The sequence below is a fragment of the Schistocerca cancellata genome, chromosome 4 (assembly GCF_023864275.1).
Source record: "Schistocerca cancellata isolate TAMUIC-IGC-003103 chromosome 4, iqSchCanc2.1, whole genome shotgun sequence".
NCBI lineage: Eukaryota > Metazoa > Arthropoda > Insecta > Orthoptera > Acrididae > Schistocerca > Schistocerca cancellata.
The window spans coordinates 849,451,005-849,464,862 of NC_064629.1; the positions used below are offsets into that span (position 1 = coordinate 849,451,005).

Below are 13,858 nucleotides of genomic sequence, written 5' to 3' on the forward strand. Positions count from 1 at the left end.
GAATCTGAACCATATGCTGTACATTTGTATACTTTTGTAGGTACATGTAGTGATATATGTGCCCCTGTCTGTGAAATGTGTTGTAAATAGAGTTAGTAATAAAGAAGAAACAAATTAAATCGTTATGCATGATGTGGCAATTTTTCACGAAGCTCAGTGTTTGACATCATATGTCCTGAACTATGTGTCATAATCTGCTATATTTTTCTGGGTACATTCAACTATATATGATGATACTAACCACGAAATCCGTTGCGAATACAATTGCTAGCAAAGTGGTAACATCGTGCTGTAGTTCAGTGTTTATACGCCGTACCTCCTGAGCTAAGTGTATAATGATGTAATTTTATTGGTACCCTCAGTCGTGTATGTGAATACTGTCGAAAAATATTTGTCACGAATACAGTTATTAGTAAAGGAGTCGTAAACTAAAACATCATAATTCATGTGGCAGTTTTACTGTATGAACAGCGAAAATGTAGTAAGTGACAAACTTTTCCCCTTTCATCTTTTTACGGGGATCGTCACAGACAAAGTTTCACAAAGGTTTGAAATTATGAGTAAAGACTGTTGCAAGTCTCTAAGTGCCCTCATTCTGAAATACTGGATAGCGAAAGTATGGGCATTCTCGCGTCGTGTGCTACACTGCTTTTTCACCCACACCCCTACACTTTTGATTGGTGGATGGTTCTTACACCCACATTGATCTTTACAGATAGTAAATGATACACTACTGGCCGTTAAAATTGCTGCACCACGAAGATGACGTGCTACAGACGCGAAATTTAGCCGACAGAAAGAAGATGCTGTGATGTGCAAATGATTAGCTTTTCAGAGCATTCACACAAGGTTGGCACCGGTGGCGACACCTGCAACGTGCTGACATGAGGAACGTTTCCAACCGAGTTCTCATACACAAACAGCAGTTGACTGGCGTTGTCTGGTGAAACGTTGTTGTGAAGCCTCGTGTAAGGAGGAGAAATGCGTACCATCACGTTTCCGACTTTGATAAAAGTCGAATTGTAGCCTACCGCGATTGCGGTTTATCGTATCGCGACATTGCTGCTCACGTTCGTCGAGATCCAATGACTGTTAGCAGAATATGGATTCGGTGGGTTCAGGAGGGTAATACGGAACGCCGTGCTGGATCCCAACGGCCTCGTATCACTTACAGTCGAGATGACAGGCATCTTATCCTCATGGCTGTAACGGATCGTGCAGCCACGTCTCGCTCCCTGAGCCAACAGATGGGGACGTTTGCAAGACAACAACCATCTGCACGAACAGTTCGACGACGTTTGCAGCAGAATGGACTATCAGCTCGGAGACCATGGCTGCGGTTACCCTTGACGCTGCATCACAGGAAGGAGCGCCTGCGATGGTGTACTCAACGACGAACCTGGGTGCACGAATGGCAAAACGTCATTTTTTCGGAGGGATCCAGGTTCTGTTTACAACATCATGATGGTCGCACCAGTGTTTGGCGACATCTCGGTGAACGCACATTGGAAGCGTGTATTCGTCATCGCCATACTGGCGTATTACCCGGCGTGATGGTATGGGGTGTCATTGGTTACACGTCTCGGTCACCTCTTGTTCGCATTGACGGCACTTTGAACAGTGGACGTTACATTTCAGATGTGTTACGACCCGTGGCTCTACCCTTCATTTTATCCCTGAGAAACCCCACATTTCAGCAGGATAATGCACGACCGCATGTTGCAGGTCCTGTGGATACAGAAAATGTTCGACTGCTGCCCTGGCCAGCACATTCTCCAGGTCTCTCACCAATTGAAAACGTCTGGTCAATGGTGGCCGAGCAACTGGCTCGTCACAATACGCCAGTCAGTACTTTTGATGAACTGTGGTATCGTGTTGAAGCTGTATCGGCAGCTGTACTTGTGCACGCCATCTGAGCTCTGTTTGACTCAATGCCCACGCGTATCAAAGCCGTTATTACGGCCAGAGGTGGTTGTTCTGGGTACTGATTTCTCAGGATCTATGCACCCAAATTGCGTGAAAATGTAGTCACATGTCAGTTCTAGTATAATATATTTGTCCAATGAATACTCGTTTATGATGTGCATTTCTTCTTGGTGTAGCAATTTTAATGACCAGTAGTGGATATGTACCAAGTATGGGTGAAATCGGTACCGTGATTTAGAAGGAGATATGGAACATACATACATACATAATTTTTATAATTCTTTATGGATAATATTAACTAGCTTAGCAGAGTAAGGCTTAGTGTAAGGAATGTTTCAATACTATCCTCAGACAGTATTATATTTTTGTAGAAGCATACGTGTCCGATACTACTCGACCTTTTGCTGAATTGTGCTGGAAGAATGATATGATCTTCGGCAGCCGACTGGAAACTTAAAGTTAGTTATGAGACGAGGGTTGCCTGTTCGTCATTGGAATAGGTTGCTTACACAAACTCTTCCCTTTCCCCCACCCCACTAAAGAACATATGAAGGGCTTATTTCAATAGTGTTACAAGCCCATTACCTCCACTTTTCTGTCTATAATGCTTCTGAAATTAATGAGCGAAACAAACAGAATGAAAGGTTCATCTCTAGCAAGAAGCCATATGCTTCAATATTTCTGGTATCTCATCTGCAGATTTTTCAGCGCTCATTTAACTTTAGGCTTCTGTATGTCAAACTGAACAAAAATGGACTTGTATCACTATTGTAATAAGCCGTTCATATGATACGTGTTAGTTTAAGTGAAGTATGATTTCAGCTGACAAAGGAGATGTCGCGTTGTGTGCAGGCGGCGTGGAGCGACCAGTTCGTGTTCAACGTGCACGCGCGGAGCGTCTTCCCGTGCGAGGACGGCGTGTCGGTGCTGTTCCAGTACCCGGAGTGCATCCTCGCGTCGGCGGACCGCATCCGCGTGTTCGCGCGGCTGCGCGCGGACGTAGCGTCTGTGGCGCCGCCGTCTACGCTGGTGTACGCGGCCGAGGCGCGCGTGACGCGCGGCCAGCACGCGCTGCGCTTCCCCTGCTCCGTCTTCTCTGAGCGCTACGTGGAGTACTGCTTCGTCTACGTCAGCCAGGCCGTCACCGGCGCCGTCTCCGACCTGCGCGTCGACTGCGTGCCCACGATGCCCGTGTCTGGTAGGTGAAGTAGCGCATCGGCCTTCGCAGTAGTAGTAGCAGTTGCCGCTGCGCTAGCTGTGCCCGAAGAGTCAAAGCCCTGACCAGGCCCCCACAACGGCACGAGTGGTCGACTGTGGAGAGCGGACAAATTGAATAGCTGGGCGGCGGCCATTAGAGTGGTAAACTGACGCGCGGAGTTCGAATGTTTGTACATCGCTTTTGGTTACAAAATGCCTTCCCTTGAGTTAGGTCACAAACATAATGCCTCATTTAAATACGTTACTACAATATACTTTTTAATTTATGAACAAACGGCAACTAGTCACTGTTTATGAATTTATCTTACGTACTACATGGAATCTGCCGTAGGTAAAAGTTATGTACTGGGCCCCTGGCATTTTTCGTAGTTCATTTACGATAGATGTACGCAAAATGCATTAAAATATTCGAAGATTTCCCACTGTATTAATAGATATTTTCTGACTCTACCTTCCTTTAGATTTTATGACGAGAAGTGCGTTACATATGGCATAGTGCTTTGGCAACTCACGACCAAATTATCAAGTTTCGACCTAACCTAGACCATGAAAACACTACCGATCAGCCAACTTTCTTCAAAATGATCAGAACATATAAAATGGTATTCTGTCGGTCGGAAATCTTGCCTCCTGACAGCGTGTAACCACTTTTGTAACAGCTGTCGTTTTGAGAAAGGAAACCTGCAAATAGATGCACAGACATTATGCTAATACCGTGTGACGAAAACATTTTTTAAGCAAGTGCACTGACATACAAAACAACTTCAAATATTCACATACCTGTGAACTGTAGTATTCGTACATTTCTCGAATTTATTTGTACAATTAATCGCTGCACAACTCTTCACCATTGTACTTCTTTTGATTGGGAACGTACAGACAGTAGAATTACGAGTAACAAATACTGCATGTACGCCCCAACAAATACACAACGTTGAATCAGGGTCTTCATAAACAACAGTACTACACAACACATTTTTTTAAATCTCATTTTGTTCGTTTTCGTTCGCTGTATTTGCTCGGGGTAGACGTCGAAGGCACCCGTTTCAGTTCGTAGCTGAACCATTAACTCAGTTTTTTTTTTATTACAGAGGGCAGCTAACCCTCTGACCGAACACGCTGAGTTACCGTGCCGGCATCAGACTACAACCACTATAATGGCGTCCAGCCGAAGGTTCAAATTATCCCGCGACTGCAGCGCCATCAGTGAGACTAGTTATTTTTTACAAGGTCTTTGGCCCTGCCAGTCAGAACGCTACCTTCCCCCGCGGCCGAACGTGGACGCTGTTGCGTTACGTCAGCACTTGACGCGGCGGACAGCTGCCACACTACGTTTACACGTGGATCCCAGAACTGGAGTTCGGAAAACAATTTCCCAAAACAGCTTCTGGACGGTCACGTAAAAACTTCATTAGCGATTCTGAAAATCCGTTCAGGTTGACTGACTTCATCTTCCGCAGTCGAATTTCCCTCCCATTTAACCCTTTCACTGCTGAGTGTGTGAGTGTCTTGTAACAGTGCGCATACGCGTGTCCGGCAGGGACGCTCTGCACATCGCTGCTCGTGGCGCAGAGTGTTCGAGTGTTTGGTGCGCTGCGTCAGTATCGTCGTAGGTTCATATGTATTTATTCTCACCAAGCCGGCCGAAGTGGCCGTGCGGTTCTAGGCGCTGCAGTCTGGAACCGCGAGACCGCTACGCTCGCAGGTTCGAATCCTGCCTCGGGCATGGATGAGTGTGATGTCCTTAGGTTAGTTAGGTTTAACTATTTCTAAGTTCTAGGGGACTAAGGACCTCAGAAGTTGAGTCCCATAGTGCTCAGAGCCATTTCTATTCTCACCAATAAGTTCTTAAAATACAATGCACTTCGAATATTCTTTTCTGTTGAAGTTCGTAAACTAGATGAAGTTAAAAAGAAGCACATTTCAGAAAGTATTTTTGCCATATGCAGGGTGTTTGTAAATGAATATCGGGGTTTTACGGCTTTATAATATTTATTGCATTAAACTTACAGTTATAAATTATATGTCAAATAAAAAAGCAACTCAAACAGTTGTGTTTGGCAGCAGTGCGCATGCGCAGCGCACAATGTTTCCGCTGCAATCCGCTAGATTGGTTGAACTTCACTGTACCCAAGCGCTGGATAGGCCACAAGGGGCCCAATGACAGGGCTTGCTTTGCATGGCCTCCACGTTCACCCGACGTAACGCCATGCGATTTTTTCCTTTGCGGCTTCATCAAGTATAGTGTGTACGTGCCTCTGCTACCAGCAGACCTCCGTGTATTAAGAAACCGGATTGAAGCAGCTATTGCTATAACCACTGAAGACACACTTATCAACGCTTCGGAATAACTCGGCTATAGACTTGATGTGTACCGTGCGACAAATGGGGCTCATATTGAAAATTTATAAGGTTCTTGGTAAAACTGTTTGAGTTGCTCTTTCATTTGACATATCATTTACAGCTGTAAGCTTAATATAATAAATATTATAAAGCGTTAAACCCCCGATATTCATTTATAAACACCCTTTATATTTCGAAACAAGGCACAACATATAATCCCACATCACACTGTTTACAGTAGTAACGTGATTCCGTTCGTTTCTTCTTCTTGTTTCATATGAGGCATCTCCTTACATGTCCATGTTTCTTCTGCCTTTCTCGAAGTCACAATGCGGGGTTGGATTGTTTGGGGGAAGAGACCAAACAGCGAGGTCATCGGTCTCATCGGATTACGGAAGGACGGGAAAGGAAGTTGGCCGTGCTCTTTCAAAGGAACCATCCCAACATTTGCCTGGAGCGATTTAGGGAAATCACGGAAAACCCAAATCAGGATGGCCGGACGCGGAATTGAACTGTCGTCCTCTCGAATGCGAGTCCAGTGTGCTAACCACTGCCACACATCGCTCGGTGAAGTCACAGTGGACTGCTCGTCTGCTGGACGACCTCCTGATGCTTTCCTTTCTTGGTAGTATGTCTCCAGAATCTCAAAAATGATGCTGAAGTGAAATTCGGGGACTGAAGTATTCTTTCCGATATGAACCTTGTAAATAACGTGAGAATTTAACACGTATGAGTGTAGAGAGTCAAAAAATAGTTTATGTGCCGTTTCAGTATTTTGAGAATACCTTCCGTTACAACACAAATTTTGGTTTAAATCTATCGGTATTAGTTTGGTGATCCACTTTCGGCCGGCCGCAGTGGCCGAGCGGTTCTAGGCGCTTCAGTCTGGAACCGCGCGACCGCTACGGTCGCAGGTTAGAATCCTGCCTCGGGCATGGATGTGTGTGATGCCCTTAGGTTGGTTACGTTTAAGTAGTTCTAGGGGACTGATACCTCAGATGTTAAATCCCATAGTGCTCAGAGCCATTTGAACCATCTGATCCATTTTCACAGCTGATTTCGTTGTAGCTGCACCGCATGCAGCCAACATAGTCTCTTTTGCCTTGTCATTTCAAGGCTATCATAGCGTCGGTTGTCATGTTCTATCACGCGTCTTTACAGCTTAACTTCAAGTTTTGGCTTTCCTTTCCCGTTCCTGCGAACTGTACCTACTGTATTTGTTCTTCTTTGATGCAAGTGGTGGAAGATAGATAGACTTGTGAACCAAATGTTCACATATAGCGTGTGTTTTAAAGCGCACAATTAATAAGAAAACCTCGAAATGTATACAGGCTGAACATTAATAAAACCGACAAACTGCAGGGACGGATTCCTGACTGGAAATGGAGGGAAAAAGATCATGTGAGCATGTGTCTGGAAATGCATCCTTATCACGGTAGATGGCGCTGACGAATGAAAGTTCCTCTGACCACGTGCCGTGTCTGTAGCCCACAGAAGACGATTATGCAGTGTGATGATGCCACTTCTGGTAAAGCTTGCATCGTCGGTAAGGAGGACTGATGACAGAAATCTCATAATTTTGATGGTCTGGTGCAAAAATCATCAAAAAATTCGCTACTGACAATCCTTGCACTCGTTGCAGTTGATTGGCATAGTAGAGGTTGTCATCCAGGATACGCATAATTGTACTTTTGGTTTGCACGATGTTAGCGGGGCACATGCCTGGAGTTTGTAATAGGGTTCTTCTCAATATCCTGTACAACAGGGTCCTCCAAATCTGGTGTACCCACAGCCTGCCACCTTCCTGCAGGTTCGTCTGTCTGAAAGGACCCACGGTAACACAAACATCCAAGAGAGGTTGAAATGTTGTGAGATGCGGTTGGTGTCTGTAAGAGTACTTGTTTTGGTATAGCCGTGTTGTCTGTCGACCATTTCCATCTCCTTGGCCGTACACAAACACCATATCGTCTTGTTCCCGACATGAATACCGGGCCATTATGAATCTTACAGGACGTTGCGTCAATCACACAGCCTGCAGCACACAAAGACCACACGACACGTGGTCAGAGGAACTTCCATTCGTCAGCGCCATCTACAGTGGCAACGATGTATTTCCGAACACATGTTCCTAGAACCTTTTTTCCTTCATTTCCAGTCAGGAATCCGTCCCTGCCGTTTGACGGTTTTATTAGTGTTCACCTGTATATCCGACGTAAGCACTGCTGGCTCGCTCAGCTCCTGTCTCATATATATGCCATTACCACTCGAGGATCGACGACTGTCTACGTATACACTGCTCAGCCAGAAAAATATGGTCACCGATCTACTATCGATATAAACCCGTCCAGGCGATAGCAGCATCTCCTGGCGAGGAACGACTGCTATAGTTCAATTCTTTTATCTTGGCGGCTCGCGCATGCCCGCCCAGACGCGGGAGATTGCTGCGTTGCCAGTTGCACACGACGCACGCTCCAATAGAAGCAGCGCCATAGTATAGCATAGTAAATTTTATATGAAATTTAGGTATCTTGTCCACATTTCATTCTCAACATTGTGGCAACTAAAATCGATCATACGGAAAGTATACGCTCTTCAAAATTTCGTGCAATGGTTTACTATATTTAATGCTGCATAATAACTGCGTTGAACATCGAAACAAAATTAAGTCATTTATGGGGGGAAGGTATCAGTCAAGAAGACGTGTAAAAATCAAATTTTTGGGCCAAATAGTTTTTGTGAAATCGAATGATAAGTGTGTCAAAGCAGTGGGAACACCATCTGTCTGCACAGGCGAGCAGTGCAATGATGATAAAATCGCGCATAGCGCGGAATGCGGCGTGCACGTGTCTGCAGCAGCGAAAGGGTTAATGAAGAGACAAAGCACTAGAAATTTCAAAAAATTGCATTCAAACGAATATTATTCGTGAAGTAAGGCACTTCGATATTGTTTTTAAATAATGAAAATATTAAGCACCGCACAAGGTTTGAACTCAAAACCTTTCACATAGCAACCCAACACCTTAACCGTTACGCTAACGCATCTCGTCTCGGTACATAACGCCATGAGGATTATAACACGTCACGCAAAATACTGACAAACACTGTTGGTATGACTATGAATTACTCACGTTTCGTCGAAGTACAATAGGAAATAAACAATTACCGCTGTTCTTTATTGCGAAAACGCGGTTCGTAAGAGTGATACAAACACCTTTCCTTGCTATCGCCTGAATTAGGAGTCTTATTGCTTGTTTGGTTTAATTAATTAATAGAATATGAAGCAATTGGTATAAAGAATGCTTTTTCCAAACTTTCTATAAAAGAATGTCTGCTATCAAGACATTGCTTTTGTTCTATTACTTTATTTATGACTGAACGTTTCTAAAACTGAAGACGCTCGTCCATGCTCTGCACTGCAGTCGAGATGTGGCAACGTCGTTCTCTGTTCATTGGCTGACTGTGTTTTGTGACGTCAGATGCGTAGAACGAACCTAAACTCGGCCGCCAACATAAATGACGCGCACTTTAGTCAGACACACGCATTGTGCATACAGTATCAGTGAGCGCGCTGTTCGTTTGTAGAATGGGGAAGGCGCGCGGTCTGTCTGAGTTTGACCGAGGGCAGATTTTGACGGCCCGGAGGCTCGGTATTTCGGAAACTGCACTACTTGTTGGGTGTTCGAGGAGTGCTGTGGTGAGTGTCTTTAACACGTGGCCACACCTAGGTGAAACCACGTCCAGACGCAGTGGGGTCGGGCGGCCACCCCTCATTACAGATGTAAGACATAGTAGGCTGGGCAGAGTGGTAAAACAGGACACGCGGCGAACTGTGACGGAACTAAAATCAGACTTAAATGCTGGGAAGAATACAAGTGTGTGTGAACACATATTGCATTGAACACGCCTGTCGATGGGTCTCCACAGCCGACGACCCAGTCATGTGCCAATGTTAACACCATGACATCGGCAACTACGACTGAAATGGGCAAAGAAGCTGGCGGCGACTCCATTATGGTCTGGGGCCATTCACGTGGGCATCCATGGTTCCAGTGGAGCTCGTGTAAGGCACCGCGGCGGCCAAGCAGCATTATACGGTGTTTGCAGACCACGTACACCCCTTCATGATGATCCTGTTTCTCGACGGCAGTGGCATTTTTCAACAAGATAATGCACCATGCCACAAGGACAGGAGTGTGCTGCAGTGGTTCGAGGACCACAGTGGCGAGTTTCAATTGATGTGATTTCCCCCCGCCCAAACTCACCAACCTCCCCCACCCCTCCCTCCGTTTTTCTCTGGGACAGTTTGATGTATAAAGTTCAAATTTCGGTCACATACTAAGATCGATGGTCCCTTGGCGGTGTAAAAGTTTTATACTTCTAAGGCAAGGAAATCAAAATTTACGGCCATTTATGTCACACGTTTTGAAACAAAGAGACGCGCCGTCAATCCCAGTTGAGCATTTTGCGTTGACCTAGAACCATGAGACGTGGAACGAAACTAAGTTTCACAGTACAATTACAGGAAAGTAACCGAAAGTTGTTAATTTGTAATTACATAACGCGGAATTTTCGGGAGTTAAGTGACTTGTGTTCTCTGAGTGGTGCCATTTCCCTCCAGCGACCTACCAAGGTCCATGTCACGATGTGTTGTCGCTGTTATCCATGTCAAAGCTGGACATACCAGTTATTAGGAGGTGTTTATCATGTTCTGGCTAATCAATCTATATACATCGCTAGCAGTTAAAGGGTTAAACGGAAAACTGTGTTTGAAAAGTGCTTGATTTATTAGCTTACGTCTTGTTTTTAAAAATGTTCGCCCACTCTAGATGGAGTGACCATCTGTGCTGTGAAGGAGAAACAGAAATGTCAGACAGAATGAGGTTGTTTGCCTCTGGTATTTAAGTGAAGGGAAATAGTCACTGTGTTGACTAAATCAGAAACCGGAACAGCTGATTTCCAGGGACTATCTCTGTACAACAGCTGAGGATCGGATAATCGATTTGGACTGGTCTAACAAAACTGCTTCAATACTTACCATGTAAACACGAACGGGAAAAACGGTTTCCAAAATTCATTTTTCATTTTCCGGAATTAGTGTCTCCTGTAAACGTAGCAACCGTATGACGTAAGACGTCCGGTTCTTATCCTGCGCCTGTAAACGCCTTGCAGCCCTGCAGTAATTCTTATATGGTTTAATGTTTAGAAACGGGGTCTGAGTGGGCTATTTTGTTAATCGGGCAATAATCGGATCATTTTTAACAACAGAGGTGCGCAGCGTGAAACCGAAACTTCGGAAGTTGTTGAGCAGTATTTTCCGCGTACAAACAACTTATGGGAACGCAACTGGGTGATGTCTTTGACAAGGCATTTGTGCTTCAAAAATAACGAGGTGTTTGTCCGTCGAAATCTCGGCAGTTGTCGAAGGCGTCAACCGGCTGCATTCCCGTAAGCTCTCTGAATATTTATACGCCAGTAGAAACTCAGTTTCACATTTTCCGAGTAATTTGATCTCTAGTGCCTCGTCGCAGACTAATAACGCAATTATGGTTATTTCGGCTCGTTTCCCGTTTAATATCTTTTTTCTATGAAAGGATGTTCAGAATAGTGAAATAGCCCGTACTGTGCAATCACCAAAACGAACAACACAAAACACAGAATAATGCGACAACCCTCAGAGAAGACATGTATATTTCACAGCACAAAAACTGCCGGTAGCTGAAATGAGAAATGACCGCCATGTTACACAAAAGTCAATCGTACTGCATAGTGTAAAGTACAGCGCATAAAAGTAAAGAGCACTTGTAACTGTGAGTGTGATTTTGCGAGTATGCCCTTTTGACACTCACCACGAAGCATGTGCGCTCTAAAGACGCACAGGAAAATCTGCTCGATGTTATTCCTAAGAATCGAGACGTGTAAAGGACACACGAAGTTGTGAAGTTGAGCCATGGATGGGACACCAGTAAGATACATCTGAATATCACTGCCTATAACATGGTGGCTTCGTAGATTTTGCAAAAGAATCGTTTTCAGATTTTTCATCAAAGATCTGTTTTCAGTATTTTCAACAAATAGTAGTTTAGTCCTTCGAAGGATACTTTACGGAGAACAGCCTTATTTTTATGATGAAGAGCTCTTTTATATGTATACACTATGTGATCAAAAGTGTGCGGACACCTGGCTGCAAACGACTTACAAGTTCGTGGCGCCCTCCATCGGTAATGCTGGAAATCAATATGGTGTTGGCCCACCCTTAGCTTTGATGACAGCTTCCACTCTCGCAGGCGTCCGTTCAATCTGGAAGGTTTCTTGGGGAATAGCAACCAATTCTTCACAGATTGCTGCACTGAGGAGAGGTATCGATGACGGTCGGTGAAGCCTGGCACAAAATAGGCGTTCCAAAATATCCCAGACGTGTTCTATAGGATTCAGGTCAGGACTCTGTGCAGGCCAGTCCATTACAGGCATATTTTTGTCGTGTAAACACTCCGCCACAGGCCGTGCAATATGAACAGGTGCTCGACAGTGTTGAAAGATGCAATCGCCATCTCTGAATTGCTCTTCAACAGTGGGAAGCAAGGAGTTGCTTAAAACATCAGTGTAGGCCTGCGCTACGATACGCAAAACAAGCCCCCTCCATGAAAAGACGCCGGTCGGTGTGGCCGAGCGGTTCTAGGCGCTTCAGTCGGGAACCGCGCGACAGCTACGGTCGCAGGTTCCAATCCTACCTCGGGTATGGATGTGTGTGATGTCCTTAGGTTAGTCTGGTTTAAGTAGTTCTAAGTTCTAGGGGACTCAGATGTTAAGTCCCATAGTGCTCACAGCCATTTGAACCATTTTTGAAAAACATGACCACGCCATAACACCACCGCCTCCGAATTTTACTGTTGGCACTGCACACGCTGGCAGATGACGTCCACCGGGCATTCGCCATACCGATACTCTGCCATCGGATCGCCACATTGTGTACCGTGATTCGTCACACCGCACAACGCTTCTCCACTGTTCAATCGTCCAATGTTTACGCTCATTACACCTAGCGAGGCGTCATTTGGCATTTACCGGCGTGATGTGTGGCTTATGAGCAGCTGCTCGACCACGAAATTCAAGTTTTCTCATCTCCCGCCTCACAGTCATAGTACTTGCAGTGGATCCTGATGCAGTTGGGAATTCCTGTGTGATGGTCTCTATACATGCCTGACTATTACACATTACGACCCTCTTCAACTGTCGGCGGTCTCTGTGAGTCAACAGACGAGGTCGTCCTATACGCTTTTGTGCTGCACGCGTCCCTTCACGTTTCCACTTCACTATTACATCGGAAACAGTGCTCTTAGGGATGTTTAGGAGTGTGGAAATCTCGCGTACAAACGTATTACACAAGTGACCCCCAATAACCTGATCACGTTCGAAGTCCGTGAGTTACGCGCAGCGCTCCATTCTGCTCTCTCACAATGTCTCGTGCCTACTGATATGGAGTACAAGGCATTAGGTGGCAGCTCAATGCACCTAATATGAGAAATGTGTGTTTTTGGGGGTGTCCGGATACTTTTGATCACATAGTGTATAAAGAGTTCAGTTTCTTTCTAAAAGTTATAATTTTTCCTAAGAAAACGTTTGCATTTTCAAGGAAGAAAAAATTAAAACAGTTAAAAGGACAAAAGAAAGTTAGTCCTGTGGTATTGTCCACAGACTATTGAGTAACTACACTACAGCGGGATTCAGATCGAATCCCACTTTAGGCAAATTTTTCTTTGTTTTATTGGGATAATGTGTTTGTAAAAAACATGAAATGAACCCAACGAACAGCTTACAGGTCTTAAAAAGGTTTTTTATGCTCTCAAAAGGTCACAGCAAGTGTTTTCTTTACCGGTTATTATCCCGTCGAAAGGCTGTCCCAGATATCTTTTCTTCTGTCTAAATAATATCAAAACAGTGTAAGAAAGTGTAATATACAATTACCAAACGTACAACACGGAATACAGAGTAACGCAACAAACCACTGAGGATACACGTACACTTTGGTCACCGTGTGTTCAATCTATCCTCTCAGTTTACAATACAATACAGTTCAATGAAACCAGTCACGAGGTGGATATCAGCCAGTTGTTCATCAGTAAACCTATCTGTACTGCTATGTATCACTGTTAACATATTACCTAGCAAAGGGAACTGGTTGCCTGGAGGCGTGGTTACGCCCGTGAGGCGCCGGGGGAGGGAGGTGGTCTTAGCGGAGTGCTGTCACATGCTACACGTCTGTGCACAAGACAGAACAGACAAGAACAGGACCAGAACATACAGTACACTGTCTGAGCGAATGTGTCCGTACATCCCTATGTAATGCGGAATTCCTTCGGACGTGGACTAGACA

General features: G+C 44.9%; 1 protein-coding gene across 1 annotated transcript in view; it reads left to right on the top strand.

Annotated features, from left to right (window-relative positions):
• Positions 1-13,858, top strand: part of LOC126184472 (uncharacterized) — a gene marked incomplete at its 5' end in the record, with an annotated part of 580,042 nt that overhangs the window by 272,007 nt on the left and 294,177 nt on the right. Inside the window, one exon of the mRNA XM_049926864.1 lies at positions 2,779-3,124. Within this exon, the coding sequence (XP_049782821.1) occupies positions 2,779-3,124 (346 nt within the window). The remainder of the gene's footprint in view (positions 1-2,778; positions 3,125-13,858) is intronic.